Here is a 19,815-nt window from a genome sequence, read left to right on the forward strand (position 1 = left end):
CCAACCTGTTGGTTAGAACCCACAAAGGTATCCCCAGATAAACTCACAGGCCATAACCTGTGATTGGCGGGTGACAGTTAGGCAATGCTTTATATTAAGGGGTCATGAGCTTGTGAAAAATCAATTTTGAGCCACCCCATTCATCCTCTGTTGTTTGGCTTATCAAAAATTCATAAATCAGTTGGAACCCCTTGTTTATGCTACACAGCATCAATAATGTGAGGGAACATACCCCACTTCTTCATTAAGAAATTTCATACTACTCTGCTGACTGATCTAAGTGATGTCCCTCATGTACTTAGAACCACTGAGTCAGTTAAACGCTGGATATATTTGCATTTACTACACATGGTCAATACCTCTAACAATGGAGGTGAGCTTATTTGGTCCAACTTAGACCCATGCCTTCCTACAGTCCCTACAACAATCCATTCCACGGCATCACAAGATGTCAACAATTCTTTGTCAACTTCACTATACCATGAATATCTACCCAAACACTGTAGCTAACTACTCTCAGGGCAAATAGCAATCATCCAAAACATTGAAAAATGTTTTTTTAAATACCTATTTGGAGTTTAAAAAATGCAACAATAATATGAATATGGACTGTGCAAATGCTGGGCATTGTGCCAAGTCCAACCACAGCTCCCCCACTTTGTTGAGATTTTGTGAAATTAAGTAAATTATGATCTTGCCTTGAGGAGGTGATGTTGTAAAGATATGAAGCATTTTGGATTTAAGAGTATAATACACTAGAGCTCTCTGGAGTCAGGATAAGATGAGGAAATAAATCTCCATTGCCATTATGTTTACATTCAGATAATTTGTGTGCAATGTGTGCAATACGCTACTGCTTTGTGTAGTTTCCTGTGAAATATGTCTGAAACAAAGACAAATGTGTGCTCAGGAATGGTTGAGTGGTTAAATCTTATCTGAAGCCACATGTTTGCCTTTGCTTGCCTATGAGATCAAATCCTCCTACATGTATTTTTTTATCTGCTGTCTTCCTGTGAGCTTTCCACTTGTCTAATGAAACAAAGAATATATAATATATACAATGTGCTTTCCATTCAACGTTTTACAGAAATACTGAGGAGAAAGCTGCAAATTTTGTTGCCTTCCTTCTATGTTTTGCTTCCTGTCTTGTTGCTTATTTTTTTGTTTTTTGATTTCGTTACTGTTTGATGTAAAGCATACATTATTATCTGTGTCATATAACAAAGGGACACAGAGGTCATGGATTCATTTCTTAAAGAATGAAGGTACAGGACTTTTAATTTTAGATGTTCAATTTCCAGTCGAAAGAAAATGTTTACTGTATTAATATGTTTAATTATGCGACAAGATGCTCCATAAGGATCAACACACACTGACAGAGACACACAGTAGCTACTATATCCTGCACTTGGGACATCCCAATCCAAATTATTCAATTATGTTAATCACTGCATGTTTGTTTTGTCCCCCGTGAGCTATCAATGCTAACAAACTGTAGCTAGGCATCAATAATGCAAATTGAGACCAATTATTTTGTAGCTGGGTGAATGGTTTGTAGGCTAATATTAAATAAGTGACTAGTTTAATATTTAGCATGAATGAACATAAACCTATGTGGTGTAAATGGTTCATTTTCTAAAGCATAGCTGACTTGGAACCAACAAAATGTGAATTTGTAAAAGTGAAATGATTATTTCAATATTTAAACACTATGTACAACACACACAATTGTAATGTGTTACTTTGGCCTGTACAGGTTTGTGTGTAGAGAGATCCACTTCTCTACACATGGTCACATGAACTGCCTTTTCTTAACTTGTTCTCTTTTCCTTATGCTTCTCTATTTCCCTAACTCCCTCTAATTGACTCAGAACATCCACTTCACATCACTGCTTGCTTCTTCTTTGCCAACTTGCCTAGCGAAAAGATGACAGTGGTTTCACTCCATGAATTTCTCAGAGCAGAGTTTAGAAGAAGACTAAGACCCTTGTGTTGTCTATAGACTAAGTGTCTGTAATCTCTTTGTCTCTTTGAGTGCTTGTAAATAAGTAATGGTTTGTGGCCTTGGTCATGGTTCTTGTGCTGCATCCTGCCCCCCTACTGGGTATCCAGCACTGACGTGACACAAGCAGTGCACATGAGAGTCACATTACACAAATAATCATGCAAAAGACAGGCCATGGTCATAGATAGATCAAAGCTGGGAGTATTATTTACCTATAGCATAAACTGACTGTATATTTCACAACAAAAATATCCATAAAATGCGAATAAATTCTCTACTAAGGATACAATTTGACCTCCTGACCCTTTAGCGGTAATTGAATTAGAAGCATCTGACTAAGGCTGGACTGACGCGTCAACATAATAGATTACATCGATTACGTAAATACATTGATTTATGTGGAATGCATCGATGCGTCGCACTGTTCACATTCATCCTCAATTATGGTGGTTCCTGCTCCTGGGTGTGTTGAAAATGAGACTTTATCCAAAAAAGCCTGAACCCCATTGTCAAAAATGTGGGAATTATTTAAAGAGACCTAATAAAATGGTGCTCTGCATGCTTCGTAAAACTGAAATTACTACCACAGCATCACAACTGCTATGCACGAGCATCTCAAAGGAAAACATCCTGGGGCTCTCCAACCTCAAAAGACAGCAGTGAAAGTATTTGGACTATTACAGTGAGTTTTGTCTGATTGTTGGTTGGTAGCCAGTGCCTGGGAGTCATCGTTGCATCTGTTGTGTTTCAGGCAAGAACTCAATGAAGACTCCCTAGAGCAGATGCTAATAGCTAGTATAGCAATGTTGATTTCCAGCACATATGCACATATAGACCTGTAAAACTAAACTACGTAGATTTCTATTAACATAAGCCTGTAAATCAGCGTAAGCAACCTTTTGCAGATGAATAATACAAGTGCATTTCCAATTACAGTCGGCACTACCCATTGGAGTAAATCATACTCAACACTATCTATGATAATTAATGGCAGAATATAGTAAAAAACACCTTTCCTAATTAGGCCTACACTGCATTAATCTGAACTTTCATGATGAATAGTATAATTACGTAAAAGTTAAAGTCTGAAGTGGTTCCTTCATTCATAGATTTCATGTTGAAATATTTCATTTTGTGTGTCTTTTTGTGTCTCAGGAAGAGGCACAGCTGTGTGCAAGTTTGTTTTTTTTTTTCCATAAAAAGGATGTCACTGTATCCATGCCCCACGTTTTTAAATTTTTATTTGTATGCCTTTTTATGAGAAAATGCTTAAATAAAAGGTTGAAAGAATAATTATAGAAGTTATGGTTATTATTTATTGGTAAGTTAACCAGTGGATTAATCGACTAACCAGAAAATAATCGATAGAATAATTGAAAAAATAATCGTTAGATTAATCAACTAATCAAAAAAATAATGGTAAGATTAACCGATAAAAAAATAATTGTTAGTTGCAGCCTTACATCTGACTATACTACCACTACTTGTAAAACCACATTAACAAAGTTAGAGAGATTTCTGAGCAGAAGTCTATTGAACAACAGATGGGAGATAATCAGGAATTTGAGATACTTCAAGATAGAGATACTTTGTCTTATTCCTGCAGTTCTCCTTGTACAGAATGACCATTTATTGTAGATGATACTGTATGATGAAAGTGGGGCCATCAGTGCAAACAGACCTCCGTTGAGATCATGCTGACCACCAGTACTAGCTGTGGGGCATTAATGAAAGTAGCTCATCACATGTGCATTTCCTGGGGGGATTAACTTGCAAGCAAGCATGCATACTAGGGGTCGGTTTGATTTGGACTCCAGTTTGAGTTGTTAAGCTCCAATGTGATCAAATCTTTTATTCTCCCTCACTCAAAGAGGAATTAAAAACATATGTAGCACACTTCTCATTTTTAGCCAACTGTCACTGCTGCTGGTTAAAATGACAGACAGCAGCTGATTAAATCATCTGGAGCTAATTAACATTAATTCTGTAATGGCTAAAATAAAACATTTGGCTGTTCTTTGGTTAATGTGCGCTCTGCAACTGGTGCATATTCAGAAAAGACTGTGAGTGAAGAGACATCACTCTGTAACACTGAGTGGACTGTGTGTTTTTGTAGTTCAAAAGGGACAAACAGAGTAGCGACTCTTCTCTAGAGAAATGATCTAGCTGATCACGTCACATCAATTTAAGAGTCTACCAGTTAAAGTTTGCTTCATATCGTATCAGCATCAACTTAATAGTTCTCAGGATCTAGAGTAAGTCAGATAGAAGAATACAGATACAGAACAAGTCAGATACATTTACTGAACATGTCATATATTATCCTGCTCATCTCAGTTTCGGGTTGTAAGTACATGTTGTGAACATTAATTAGTCTGCCACTAAAACTAGTTTGTCCTCTTTTGAGTTGTAGTTATTTTAGCCTTTAGTTACTTGCAAATGTTGAAAGGTAAACCTAATAAGGTAATAATAATACTGGATGTGAATTTGATAAAATGTTATGGAACATCACCCCTAAGGTATATACTTATGTTTCCCTCCACAGCAAGAAAAAATACCTTTTTGATTTACTATTTCCTCTCAACTCTCACAAATTTTCTTGGAGAAAAGCCTGTTTTCTGAGCAATTCAAAATTGTCTTGATTAGAAGTTTATATGAAACAAATAAACTATGATCTAATTTATACTCAATGGAAGTGATTGAGTCAGAAAATCCAGTGCTAGCTTTTCTCCAAACGGACGTGGATATATTTTTATCAGCACTGGCCTAATTAGGAATTTAAGCCAACAACATTCACATTCTCAATTATACAATTTAACATTTAAAGCTGAATAAGTCAGTGCAGTGTGTTAGAGCCAACTCATTCTTCATACTGACAAATTGTCAGTTTTGTTGGCCACAACTACATCTGTTCCCACTGGTGCCTGTTCAGTCATTTATCAGCTCACAAAGACATTACTTGTACCAGAGTGGATGACAGAGTGCAATCATTGTGATATTAAAAATACTTTCTCAGGTGACTGCTTATCTGGAGTCAGTCTCAACCATTGCAACTTTTCAATGTGCCATGTCCAGAAGGCCTATGCTGATTTCCAAGGGAAATGACAACTTAACGGCTGATGCATGCCAGCCCCGCACACATCTATGATTCATACATTTTTGTAAATTATTTGCAGTGGCATTTTGCCTGTAAAGAGTGATGGAAAACATGAGACAGAAATAACATTTGATAAAAGGTTACTGGCTGAAATCAGATTAACATTTGTTCCTCCTGTTTAAATATTTTATAGCTGCATCCAGGTGCATCATGCAAGGGCAGACTTTACCGTAAGGCAAGGCGGGCAACTGCCTGGGGCCCCCACCCAGCCTTACGCTGTTTAGATATGAAATATATAAAATTATGTTACTATTCTAACTAACTTATTTTATTTTGTCAAACAAATATAAATATGATAATATGAGAAAAGGCCAACAGGTTGCAGTATATCAGGCTGCAGGGCTGCTTGTCAAATGTGGTGATGAGCAACACTGGCACACCCCAAGGAACTGTACTGTCACTGTTTTTTGTGCGCGCTCTACACCTCTGACTTCTGCTTCGACTCAGGAACGTGCGACTCACAGAAGTTCTCAGATGACTCCTCCATTGACGACTGTATCACAGACGATACGGAGGAGGAGTACAGAAAACTAGTTGAAAACTTGAAAATCAAGAAGCTGATGGTAAGCTTACCTACACGGTAAGGAGTGGAGATGGTGGAAACCTCCAAGTTCCTAGAGGTGCAACTCAACAACAACAACTGGACTGGTCAGACAACACTGAGGCCTTCTGCAGGAAATGACAGAGCAGGCTTTTTCTGAGGAGGCTCGGGTCCTTCAATGTGTGCACTAGGCCAGGGAGGTGGCATCAGGACTTGTGGTACCAAACAATCTGGGCAAGCTGGTGAGGAAGGCCAGCTCTGTGGTGGGGATGGAACTGGACAGTGTGGAGGCAGTGACAGAGAAGAGGATGAGAGGGAAGCTGAAAGCTATCATGGACAGCTGCTCTCATCCTCTCTATGCTGAGCTGAGATGGCTCAGGAGCACATTCAGCCACAGACTCTTCGAGCTACATGCCTCAAAGCGCTTAGGGGGCTCTTTTAGCCATAAGCCATCAGTGCTTTATCAGCAGAAAACCCCACAAGCAACCTCTCAAAGAAAACAAGCCTTCATCCAATCTGAGGGAAATAACCACCTCCTATTACAGATAATGGTAAGAATGAAGGCAATATAGATAAAGAAATCAAGAAAATCATTTTGGAAAGTGGTATGACTTTTAGTGAGTAATATAATGTCAGGAGTAATAACCGAGTAAGAAATAAATCATCTCTTTATAATAAAAGCAATAAATTGGTAATGAATTACTTTTTCTAAATGTCATGTTTTGGGATTTGCAACAATGGCATGCATTGTGACATGTTCATTCTGTGCTTTTAATTGGGTCTCCAATAGGTGCCAAATGTGCTGTGGCCTCAGTGTGAACTAGAAAGTGATTCACATTCAGACTGTGTGAAAATTTTAACAAAGACTCCTCGTGACCTGTGACTTGCTTTTGTTCTTAGCTAGTTGATGTCACCCATGTAATACGCTTAAGCCGAGCTCAGACTACAGGAGTTTTAAAATCCTAACCGATTTTCAAATTGGGTTGCATCACGCACATAAGGAGAAACTTCACAGATGTTTTTCTCTCTAATCTCAAAAACCTAAACAAAATGAATTGAAGAAAAAGCAAAAGCAGAAGGCTAAACGAGTATGGATGGAAAAATGGTTGGAGAGACGCGGTCAACATGAGTTGTCTGTTCTTCAGCAAGAACCGGAGGTGAGATTTCAACTCAGTTTTAAAATCTGTCAACAGTAGTATCCTAGCTATCGTTAGCCTCAAGAGCAACACTGTTTACCGTTGCTTGGCGACACCTTCAGCTTGTAGACTTGTCTTTCTCATCAGCTATTGTGGCCCCGCTCAGAAAGTAGTGACGTAATCATTCAGATTTTAAATCCTACATATCAAACATGTTTGAAATTATCGGGGCAGCCCTGATGAGCCTGTGATCAGTTCTGGAGGTTTAGGATTGGATCTGTAAACCCCTCTTATTACCAGATAATCTGGGCCGAACATCGGTACCGACCAAGGTCCCAGGTCAGGGTGAATCGGGGATAAATCAGCCCAAAACTCCTGTCGTCTGTGCCCAGCTTTAGACTAACACAGAAGACTGCCACACACACGCACACACACACGCAGAGTTTTCTATTACTTGCATAGAATCAAGTAGAAGGATAGAATACATTATACATAAAAATCATTAGACTGTATTTAGGGAGTTATGGGATGGTCTCTGAAGCAAAAAGTCAATGAGAAATGAACAAACACTGGGACATTGTACCACCTAAGTTCTAGTTTTATTGGTGGAATTAACAAAAAGTAGAGAATAACACACAGGATTAGAGTCGAAACGGGCTGTGCCACGTCCCACCCAGCCGGTCGGGGAACCAAACAATTCTGAGAAGAAATACAAGTCTGTCTTGCTCCTTCAGTCTGTATTATGATAAGCTGCTTGAACACCATTGTCTCACATCACTTTCATGTGGGAAAAAGCAACAAGAGTGTCTGATCCTATTTAGGGCTTTACAAACTTTCATGTTGTTGGCAGAAGACTTTCAGCCAATTGGATCTTTTTAAAGGTTGTTTGAGGTGGAAGAAAGAAAAGAGAAAGATGGAAAAGCCTGGGGTGGTCTATTAATAACAACATGACATTCACATTATGTTCTGCATTATTTTCTTGATCTTTCCTCGGAAAGAAATGTTGATAACCATTATGACATTTTCACTACAGACCCCAGGTTATCATTACTGTAAAAATAAGCATGTAGTTGCTATAGTAGGAAGTCATTTACAGGGATTAAAGCAAGAAAAGATTTGTGAGCCTGAGGAGGAAATGTGTACAATGTAGTGAAATAAGTATTATAAGAATTTGAAACTGCTCTATGCCTGAAATCAGGCATGGTGCTGAGAAATATAATCCCTGCATTTAGCCTAAGTGTGCTTGATTTGAGGGTCTTTATCTCTAAATGACTTCTACTCATTACTTACACATTCAAGAACACAAAGAAATCAGCCTTGTTCTTTTACTCCAGTGTTTAAATGATTATGTTAAGATGCATTAGCTGCGAGGTGTTGCCTATTGAAGAAATAAGATCTGTTTTCTCATATGAGGAAATCTGTGACAGATTTGTTAATTCCACCAATAAAACTAGAACTTAGGTGGTACAATGTCCCAGTGTTTGTTCATTTCTCATTGACTTTTTGCTTCAAAGACCACCCCATAACTCCCTAAATACATTTTAATGATTTTTTTCATATTGAAATAAGTCTATCTTCAATTTTCACAGTTATACATAATATACTGAGGCTGTAGATGGATATTTATGGCCCTCACAAATGACTGACACACTTCATGAGGTAAAACTGGTTATTGTAGTTGATTGTAAAGAGTCATATAAAAAGGTTAATTTGAATAATGTTCATTTAAACTGAGCACCTGACAGCCAAAGGTTTTCTCAGCCTTGCCCAAACTTCAAGGATACGTTTACAATTTTTCAAGTCTGTCACGTTCCCATATGGATATTGAAAGGGGATTTGCTCACTGCGGTCATTTCTCCTCATAACAATGAATGGATCCCTTTCAAGTGTGTTAACAATGTAAGTTATGGGGGACAAAATCCACAGTCCTCATTTTGTTGAAAAATGTACTTTAAAGTTTATCTGAAGCTAATATGAAGCTTCAAACCAAGTGGATATCTTCCAGTGTTATTTTCTTTTTAGAATCAAATTACCTCTTTTTGTTTCCCCAGACAGTGTTTCCCTGTTGAGCTGCAGTGGAAGGATGGTAACAAAAAAGATTTGGCACTAAAAAGACAGTAACTTTGAAAAATATCAACTTGATTTGAGAAATTTGGATTGCTGAAGCTTCATATTAGCCTTGAATAAACTTTTAAATACCTTTTTTCACTGGAATGAGGGCTGTGGATTTTGTGTCCCATCACTTACACTGAAATGTACATTAAGAAGGGATCTCTTAATGTCCAGTATGAAAAGTAGGAATGATTACAGCAAGAAAACCCTGTTTCAATGTTAATTTGGGCACATGAATATTGTTTAAAGGTGCACTGTATAGGATTTAGTGGCATCTAGGGGAACAGACTCGGCAAAAATGGAATATAATATCCATAAGTATATTTTAGTTAGTGTATAATCCCATGAAAATAAGAATTGTTGTGTTTTCATTAGATTAGACTGAGCCCTTTATATCTACATAGGAAGCACGTCCTCTTCCACAGAGCCCACCATGTTTCTACAGTAGCCCAGAATGTACAAGCCAAACACTGGGTCTAGAGAGGGCTTTCGATGTTTTTCGTGAGTTTCACTGCCACCATAGGTTCTCCTACATGCTTGGAAAGGGAGGGGTGGGGGGTATTCAGTTGTTTGCAACCTCACCACTAGATGCCACTAAATTCTACACACTGGTCCTTCAAGACAAACATGAAAAATTGTCCTTTGAAGGTATAATGTGTAAGATTTGGCCAGAATTTTAGTTTAAAACATTCCCAAATTAACTAAAATTATTAACAGAATGTGAAGAAATAAGTTTTGACGTTATGTCAAAGACCTATATGTATTGTGTTGTAGAGATATCCACTGAAGTTAGCATGCTAACCAGCTAGCTCCGGCCCCATCTGGCCGTACTGTCTCGTAATACCCATTTACACCTCAGGAGCGATAATGAGTCACTGTAGCATCCAGTCTGCCCTCAGTCCAATATGAGAGGAAGACGTAGCACTGCCCAGAGTTACCAGGCTTTCAGGCGAGAAGGTAACCATGTAGACTCCCAATATGTGGTCAGTTTATCCAAATAACACCTTTTTGGAAAATTACAGCGACAGATGCTGGCTGGGTGAGACATCAACTGTTCATGTCAGCTGATCCGACGAACTGCACTGAGTTGCACCAGCTATGTGTAAGCTGGCATGAGTCATTTGGATTCGTGGCACATCGTAGTAAGCTGGATCGTTATTGAAATATCATATAAATAAATTAGGTCTCTACTGGATTACTGTGTTGTAAAATGGCAGCAATTAATGAAAAAATGATGCTGTGTGGCAGAAAAGTGCTGTTTTACCATTAGTGAGTTCTGTGACATTTTATGATTTACACCTACCCTGGGGGCATGTGTGTAACTAGTTGTTACTTAGAGCTATGTTGTAACTTATCTCTGTGGTGCAACCGCTTTCTGATCTGTGCAGCTCATTTGTAATTCCCGTTGGCTCTAATGTCTCCATGGAATTTTGATATCCTGGCAACGCCATGGCGCAGATTCACTGTAAACAGTAAGCTTCAGGCTATATCGAGTGAGTGATAATGGTGGTGGGGTGTGTGTGTGTGTGTGTGTGTGGGTGGGGGATACATGAGATAAGAAAGAATCAGCTGTGAGGAGGTGATGGAGTGTTTCCACTGACTTGAAAACGTTTATCTCAACATAAATGTATTTTATGTTTTGCAGTTTTTGTTGTCAAGTTGATTTTAAAATTTGGCAAGGATACAAGACATTACATTAACTCCATCTGCTGATGAAGATCATGTGATATGATCGAGAGCCTCAGAACAGCAGGTGAGATTGTTCTGTCAACTGTTGTTTCCAAGATCAAAAACGAACACTAAACTCACCGCCATGAAATTCCATGACAACTGAGCAAACTCCATCTTCTGTTGACAATCATGTGATACAATTGAAAGCTTCAGAACAGCAGCTAAATGGACCTTGAGGTGAGACTGTCTTGTCGGCTGCTTTTTTCAAGGTCAAGAATGAACTTTGACACTGTGATTTTATTACATCTGTGAATCGTGATAAAGGGAGAAGGGATTGGTTCCGTTTTGGTTTGTGAGCAAAAGGAAGGAAAGAAGCTAACTGCCACATGAATGCTGGGAAAAGGCAAGAATTTACATAATAGGATTATACCAATTAGATGACTCACTGGCTACAATACCTGATACTATCTCCTGCTATTGGACGGCAAGTCATCCACCACTGACACCCAAGGGAGGGGAGGAAACTACTGTATATGGTGCTGTGAAGGTTTCTTCAAACCTCACACTGGTGGGAATGCCAGTACAGTGTATGGATGAATAAAAGATCAGAAGCATGATTTAATTTCCTCTGACATTCTTTAAATATCTTTACATTAAGCCAGTAAAGTTAGGTCATTATGTGCAGTATCCCTCAAACACATCAGCCTTGTGGAAGTGACTTGTTGGACTGTTGCTGTAATTTGGTTATTTAGTTAGTACTTGTCTCTCTCCACACACACATGTGCAAGCATACATACTAAGGAAGCATGTGACCCCTCCCAAGCACACACACATGCACGCACACACACACTACTATAAGAGAAAATGGTGTCAGCTGGAGCTCTTTCATCCTTCATAAAGACATGTTAGTTCACCTACCTTCAGGCTGGAGCATGGAGAGGAGCGCGGTTCTTTGGCTGCGGTGTCACTGCGTCCATTCTCCTGCGCGCGGCCTTGCTCAGCCCCCACCTCCATCCTCCAGAAATGTCTCTGTGTCTTCTTAGCAGAAGTCTACCACGTAATGCAATTTCTTGGCACTGATGCATGCAACCCTGCAAATGGATAATTCAAACATGTGACCCACTTCTCATCCTCAGCACAAAAACAGAAACATGTCTACAGCAGCCAGCAGAGGAGAGACTGACACACACAAACAATAGCGCCTGTATTTGTTCCTAAGATCTTAAGACTTAAAATCACAACTACAAAGTCAACATTGTAACGACACAGCTGATGTGTGCACTTTTTCATGATGATCGACAAAAGAATTAACTAGAGATACTGGCTCGCGGGTGTAGGCCTCTGCCAACCAGTCAAGTTACAGTTTACATCCATGTCTGTCCAGACTTACATAAAATTTGTAGTGAAGGCTTTGAAGGAATTTAATAAAAGATATTAAGCGTATATTTTGGCGAAATGGAAGTTATCAACATATTGACATGTATGATTCCAGTGAATAATTTCCAGTGAGAAACATGCTGTCTTCACTTAGAGACTGTGAAACTTTGTCATATTTAGCGTATGAATTCTCAAGTTATGGCCAAAGGTCACAGTGACCATGACCTTTGACCACCGAAATCTCATCAGTTCATCCTTGAGTCCAAGTGGATGTTTGTGTCAAATTTGAAGAAATTCCCTCAAGGCGTTCCTGAGATATCGCGTTCACGAGAATGGGACGGATGGACAACCCAAAAACATAATGCCTCCGGCCATGACTGTCGCTGGAGCAGAGGCATAAAAAGAACAAAAGGTTTCTGTTTCAAGTTAACTATTTTAAACCTTCACATACCACAACTATGTAACACTTTGTTTTATTGTTCAGTCAATAACTGACATCATGTGACTAAATACAATGAAACATATGTAAGGGAAGTGTGAAATACACTTTTTTGACTTGTACATGTTACCTATAAATATTAAGGTATAGTATAAAGAAATATTTACATAAAACATACACATAGAGAGAAAGATTTCCATTGTTTGCCACACAGTTTATATATATATATATATATATATATATATATATATATATATATATATATACACACACACACATTGATTATAAACCCATATAAACCCATAACCACTAGAAAGGCTTTTAGCAGCTGCAAGAAGTGTTCAGTTAGTCACTGAGGTCTGCCACCAATGGTTAACTTGCTGCTCAATATAAATTGGGATTCATTTGTTATTGATCAGTTTGAGCCAAGCAGCAACTATGATGGCTTGAGGCTGAACGCAACGCAGAGGTACCTTGAAGCGCAATGCACAATGTCACCGACAGCCACTAGATGCTGGCTCCAAAAAATCCCTGGCCCCAATTGACTCCTATTCAAAAAGCAAAACTTCTCTCAAAAAATATGAAGTCAATAATCTTTTTCAACAAGTCATTATGGTTTCAATTGCTAAATTCGGGCCCTCTGATAAGTGTGCTGGTGGTCATTTTGGAAATTATTACTCTGTTAATAAGATTTGAGGACTTATAGTAGGCTTTGATGTCTGCCGTGTGGCCGTTGATTGACAGCTGGCTCACCTGCTGCTCTCGGGCTATTGTCAAAATGTGTCAGTAAGTTTAATGTTATTTGATCACAATAGCTGCCCTGTTAGCAATATTTAGCTAAAGTACACTGCTCAGTATTCCCAGTAAGCTAGCGTTTGCTTTGGTCGTGAAAGGCAACACCCTGGTTTCAAACTAAAGGGTGACATCACATCTCCCTACGTCCATCTTTCTATACAGTCCATGGGTTGAATACAGTCTGACAAAGCATGATACAGGAAAGTGGATCAAGTATTCATCTATTCTATTGTATATTTAGGGAAACTCATATGTACAATAGGAGGAAATACATTAAAAGCATCGACTGATTTTACCTCCTACTTTACAGTTCCTTTCACCTCCTCTTTCATTTCTTCCTTACTGACCCCTTTCTCTCCTTCTCTATGAATTCTTTCTTTCTAACTCCTCACATTCGTCTCGCTTATTTCACGTATTGCCCTCTCTTCCCCCACTCAGTCCATTTCCAGGAGTCATGTGAAACAGTGAATGTAATTGCCCCAGGGGGTTGAGTTGGTGATTGCTATGAAGCACAGAACACAAACACAATACTGTCACCATTGCTGTCACTGAGACTGCCACGAGTGCCACATGAAACAAGTTTGTATTTCTTCTCACTGAAAGATTTTTCTGTCTTGAAGAGGCTGGCTAATCGCAACAGGTTTGACCTACATTCAAGGTATTAGACTCAACAGCAGCTTTGAGTAGGCAAATATGAAGCAGTACTCCACAGAAGCAGCAGGTTTTGAAAAAAATACTTTTTCTTGTGTACCACCACTGTTTATACTCACTTGAGCCTCTTTTTCTCATTTCCGTAAACACTGTGCTGTAATCCATATCCGATATAAAAACATCATCGGTCTGTGAGTGAATATAACATTCAACAAGTCCAGAATCATGTCTATGAATGAGGCTGAATGACAAAATATAAAATAAACACACAAACTTTTATCATTCATACACTGCTGGTTTTGCTTAGCACCTACACGTGTCATGCTGTTGCGACTAGATGTGTTTGTTATGGAATTATTGTTCCTAGAATTGAGTTCTTGAAAATAAATCAACGTTTCTACAGATGATGAAAGGTTTGGTGTATAGACTGATGCACTGAAGAGAGCCAATAAGCTACATTAGCAGCCCACTCCATCACAGGTGAAATCACTAAATACCTCATTAGTCTGGCAGAATGAGCACACTTTGTCTTGTGCTGTCGATATTTTGCCTCTCATTTAATGTCATGGTCAAAAAACAAGTGTACCCAACAAGACTAAAGAAAAACAAATTGATTTTTTTTTTTCCAATCTCATGTAAGCCCAGAGAGAGTGGCAAAAAATCAACTCGGGTGGGGGGGGGGGGACAATATGGTGCCATTAGTCTGCTCATCTCTAATACTAGATTTGTTTTTCAAGGGCCTTTAAGGCAGCTTGTAATCAGTTAAGATAGAAATACTGTACTGTATCTGTTTTTCTAGGTAATATATAGTCACCACATTGGTTTCTAATTCATCCCTGTGGTTTCTACTTACTACAAACCGCCACTATCTGGTTGTGCTATCAACTGCCCCCCACCAAACCTGCGACCAGCCTCCTCCTCCATCTGTGGTACATTATTAAGTAATATACAAAATATGAATATTTATGAAATGGTATGTGTCTTCTGTCTCATACTCATACATGGGGTGATTGATTGCACTCCCTGCTGAATCACTGGTGTGCTAGGCAGCACCCTAAAGAGAAAGAAGCTGTGGTTTTACATTCATCAAGTCAGTGTTACCAACTGAATTTATTGAAAATTATAGAGTGCAAAGCAGGACTGTAGAATTAAAATACTGTACCAGCGATATTGACAACACCAATACCTCTAGGGTCGGTCCATGTTCACCTTGCACACAATATTCCTTGATGACAGACAGTGTGTATATGAAAAATGTAAATTTTTCATTCAAATAATGGAAATTCTGTGTTATTAAAAATACCCAAAGTTATTTTCACTTGCTTTACTGCCCAAATATCAGGAAACTCACTCACATCAGCACATTGGCCAGAAAATGTCACTGTGATTATAGAGTAGCCTATTAGTGGAAACAGAAATGCATTTAACCAATGAAAACCAGTTAAAGGCCCTCTCCTCTTCAGAAGGTCTCACCACTGATCTGACGAGGTTAAACACACACACATGCAGAAACACACCTCTAAACATGAAGGCTGGGCTTAGGTTTTAAGATTTGTGGATGGAAAGGGTAAGGAAAAGGTTTGGTTACAGTTTGGGTGAGTTTGTGGGATCTAGAAGAACACACATGCTTCCAAGTCCTGTATTTCAAACATCATTTCAATCACCTATTAACACTAGAGATAGCTGATTCCTACAAATTTAATTAGATGATGATGATAGACCGCGATGAATGTGGCACTAAGTTCTCGTAATAGGTGGAGCTAAATCCTAACAGTATGTGCTGCTACTAGGGATGTGCCGAGAGTTCAGTAGTTCTATTTGTATCTATATTTGTTGAGGCAGCAAAGTTATTTGGTTTTGTATTTGTATTTGAATAAAAGTGGAAAGAGGCTTAAAAATCCTGTTTTTGTTTTTATTAATGTGAAAGAAGACTGAATAGTAGGTTATCATTTGATGTATTTCTTGAATATATCATACATGTTACAGATAGTGTTTTAAGTTCAGTTTAGTGTTAGTTTGTGTTTCACATCTGTTCTAAATTCCTCTGTGCTGTGTCTATTCTAAACTTAGTTCTTTGCTGTGTAAGATGAGGCAGTTGTGTGTTCAACAGTTAGTTTATTCTGTTGTACTTTTATCTGAGCCAGTGATAAGATAAACTATAGTTATGTAGATGTTTATGTGTTAATCTGATAAGCTTTTAGAGGATAGTGTGGTTTGTCCTTAATTTAATATGGAACTAATGTTATTTTGTGATGTTACTTGGTGCATGCTTGAGTGCTGTCATATATGGTTGTGAAGAAAGACTGTTCCTAGGTTAGCTGAACTTTTGACTTGTGTTTCTATCTGAGGGTTGTTTGCTGACCTGTACGGTTAGTAAACAGATGTTTTAAATTCTGTACAAGTAGTATTTAAGGGACTGGTTAAGTGCCAACCTTTCAGACAAAGAAAAGATAGCTAGGTGGTATGTATCTTTGTCTCTAGAACTATGATGCATTATACTTCTGGTTGTATTATTTGATTACATTATTTCACAACCTGACAATGCTCTCTTTGTGTGTTTATTGAGTGATCAGCAATTCCCATTATATTACGCTTTTAATTTTAGAAAATTAAAGTGTTACAATAAGTGTTCATGAATAAACTACTTTACGAAGGAGGTCCCCACACCGGATCTCAAACTGGAGTCTCCCAGATCATAGACGACTGCGCTGACTACTGAGCTAAAACTGTACTCATCACCTCAATGCAGACAGACCTCTGCCTATTTATACACCAATAACACAGAGACAGCACAGCGTGTAACGTGTAGGGAAGAACTTCAAAGGTGATTCTTGCTTTGCACTTTTCATTTACTGCCTATTTTTTTAAAACCTAACTTTGTGGAAAGGAGAATGGGAGCAACAGGTTAAGGAGAGTCTCTTGGGAGCAATTTGCATGTGTCAGTAGCTCAGCTTTATCTCTGGGGAACACCCCCAACTCTGGGAGTGATGTCCAAATTAGGAAATGTGCATCATGTAGCAGGTGGATGTGACTCCCCTAGTTGAGACCTGCTGATAGACGTAACAGCGGAGTAGAGGAGAGAGACTTAGATAGCGATGCAACCGACCTGCATGCTGGCATTTAACATGTTTGTTTTTTTTCCTTCCCGGAAACAAATAATTTTTAAAATATTTGTATGAAATAAATATTCGTAAAAAAAACACTATTTGAGCTTTTCCAAATAATGTATTTGTATCCGGGCACACCCCTAGCTGCTACAGAGGACTTATTGACTCTAAGTTCAAATATATGAGACCTCAGTAACCATTTTTGGTTGTTTTACACAACTATCTGTGTACCTGAGACTTGGGTCTGTTATCATCAAGAATGGAGGGGTAAAGACAAGCATTAGCAAATATACGACACCTATTGGTATGGAGATAGAGCCAAAGAGCTGTTTATTTTTATCGTACTCTTGGTAAATGTGATTGCTCCTAAATTTTCACTGAAATCGCCTTTAGAAAATTGTACCTGTTTATGCATCATAAGTTGATTTTTGTCCTTGATCTTGTATTGCATATTAATTGGATATTGTGTGACAGTTGTATTTGTCTGTTTGTATTGTTTGTATTTATTGTTGTAACAATGTTTGTGCTGCTCTCTTGGCCAGGTGACTCTCGGAAAAGCGATTTTAGTCTCAATGACACTTTTACCTGGTTAAATAAAGTGACCTGTGACCTTTTAGATAAGTCTATTATCTAAAAGCAAACTTCCCCATCAAGCAGGTTTAGCATATAGTCATTAAAGGCATATTTTCAAGAATGTGACATGGGAACATGCTGCAGTTTGGCTCCTGAGTCAGGATGCTCTGCCTGCAGGTACAGCAGGTGCCGTAGTGCAGAATTTCTCTCCAGCACATCTTACAGTCACTCTCTAACACTATTATTCACCACAAACAATTATAATTTCAGACACTGAGTATTGCTTTAAATAAAATTTGTATTAGTTAAACACAACTATCCGATGAATGCCCCTTGTAAATATTATCATAGGATTACAAAATAAGTTCGATAAGGTCAGATTGTGAGTATTATTGCTGGAGTATTACCCCAAACGCACCAGGAAAAAACAACCTATTGCCATTTTTCATTGGAAAAAACAGACACACCTTGCTATGCAGCTGGGATATCCAGCAGGAGCATCAGGTTTCCTCAGTGTCCTGTCAAACAGTCGTCCAGTTGATTGAGCTTTAGAGATTCAACAGCCGATCGGAAACACAGGTAGCCAGCTCCCTTCAGCCAGCTCCGGTCAAACTTCTCATGTGGATGGCAGAAGAGGAGACGCGCCGACTCTTATCATTAATACTCAGAGACCGACGTGTATCTTCAGAGTTCATTTCCAGCCGACTTCACGGTAACTCTCGGGCAGACTGATCGAAATCAAATAGGGATTTTTATCTCCTGCAACATGTCTTCACCGGTCCATGCCACTGAAAATGCTGTTTGGAGATATGGTGCGTTAGATGCGCTCGGAAAAGTAGGTGGCCCCCGCTGCCTCCTTTTTCTTGGACTGACTCCGCAATTCTGGAGGGTTCAGAACAGGCTTTCACAGGAAAATGAAAAAAAAATGATCTGTAGGCCTACTTCTCTCTCCCTCCCTGCCTCCCTCTCTTTCTTTCTCTCTCTCTCTCTCCCTCCCTCTCCCTGACTCTCTTCCTCCCTCCCTCTCTTTCTTTCTGTCTCCCGCCCCTGCCTCTCTCTCTCCCTCTACCTCTCCCTCTCTCTCTCTCTTTCTCTCTTCTCCTCCCTCTCTCTCTGTCTCCCTCCCTCCTTCTCTCATTTTCTTTAGGCTACAATTCAACTGAGCTTTATTGGAATCATATAGCATTTACAGTGTCATGCATTAGTCACTAGGCCGCTGTGATAACATAATGTCCTCTCAAGTCTAATTTGGACCAGGCACATGATGGGGTTATATCATTAAGTTCTAAATCAGACAAGGATGCTCAAGTTTATTTCATAATATGTTCATTTCCTTGATGTGATATCAAGTACCTTCAGACAGCTGGGTTTGTTCTTTATTGATTATTTTGCAATAATTACAGAAGGTATCCCAGTCGCTTTTAATGTCTGAAACATACCTGAGTTTGTTCTTGTTTTATTACATTGTAATCCCCTTTTCAGATCAATAATATAGAGGAACCCTGTGAGTAAAGCTGGGTGCCACAACTTGATTGGGTTGGGGTGGGGTGGCTTAGCTTGTACAGTATTTGGGGGTCCATCATTAGAGACAGTATGTCATGGAAGCAAGCAGGAACAGGGATTGAATGAGAAAGGGCAATCATATGATGGTGTTTTGGTCCAAATATTTTGTCAAACGTAGTTCATTCAAACTGATATACCATTCAGCTAATTATGTCACACCCCAGCTTTTTCTTCATTGGGTGATACATGACAGGAAAAACCTGCATCTTAGAAAAGTGTTGAGTCACTATGAGCTGCTAGAACAGCTTCAGTGCTCTGGTATAGATAAGTCTGTCCTGGAGGGATACCATTCTTTGTTGTTTTGTTGATGGGGTAGATTGGTCCAATATCTCTCATAGGTGGAGTGAGATAGAGTTTATTTTACTTATTTATACTTATTACTTATTTACTATTTACTATTTACTTTTTTTTGGTTTTTCCTTGAATTTACCACCCATATAAAATTTCCTGTTTTAGTTTGCTGTCCATAGAGCTTACACTTCACAGATATATAATTGGCCTTGCAATGCATATTTTGAGGAGATATATAAGGTTTCAGATGTGGAATGTGCAACATGAGGATTGTTGATGGTTGTTGACCTTCAGATGGATTTTGTGAGTATGTTGGAGTTCAGTTGCTTTCCTCGAGGACAGCTTTGAATTGTAATAAATTTCTCCTGCCCCTGACCCCTCTCTGATCAATCTGCTT

General features: G+C 38.8%; 1 protein-coding gene across 2 annotated transcripts in view; it reads right to left on the minus strand.

Moving 5' to 3' along the window:
• LOC137186016 (solute carrier organic anion transporter family member 1C1-like) overlaps window positions 1-19,111 on the minus strand; it is a 41,930-nt gene extending 22,819 nt beyond the window's left edge. For both annotated transcript variants that reach the window (XM_067594619.1, XM_067594618.1), the window contains exons 1-2: window positions 18,032-19,111; window positions 11,541-11,713 (exon numbers count right to left, since the gene is read on the minus strand). In XM_067594619.1, coding sequence (XP_067450720.1) covers window positions 11,541-11,636 — 96 coding nt within the window. In that variant the 5' untranslated portion in view covers window positions 11,637-11,713; window positions 18,032-19,111. The remainder of the gene's footprint in view (window positions 1-11,540; window positions 11,714-18,031) is intronic.
• Window positions 19,112-19,815: the final 704 nt, after the last annotated feature.

Source organism: Thunnus thynnus, chromosome 7, assembly GCF_963924715.1.
Source record: "Thunnus thynnus chromosome 7, fThuThy2.1, whole genome shotgun sequence".
In the NCBI taxonomy this organism is placed as follows: domain Eukaryota; kingdom Metazoa; phylum Chordata; class Actinopteri; order Scombriformes; family Scombridae; genus Thunnus; species Thunnus thynnus.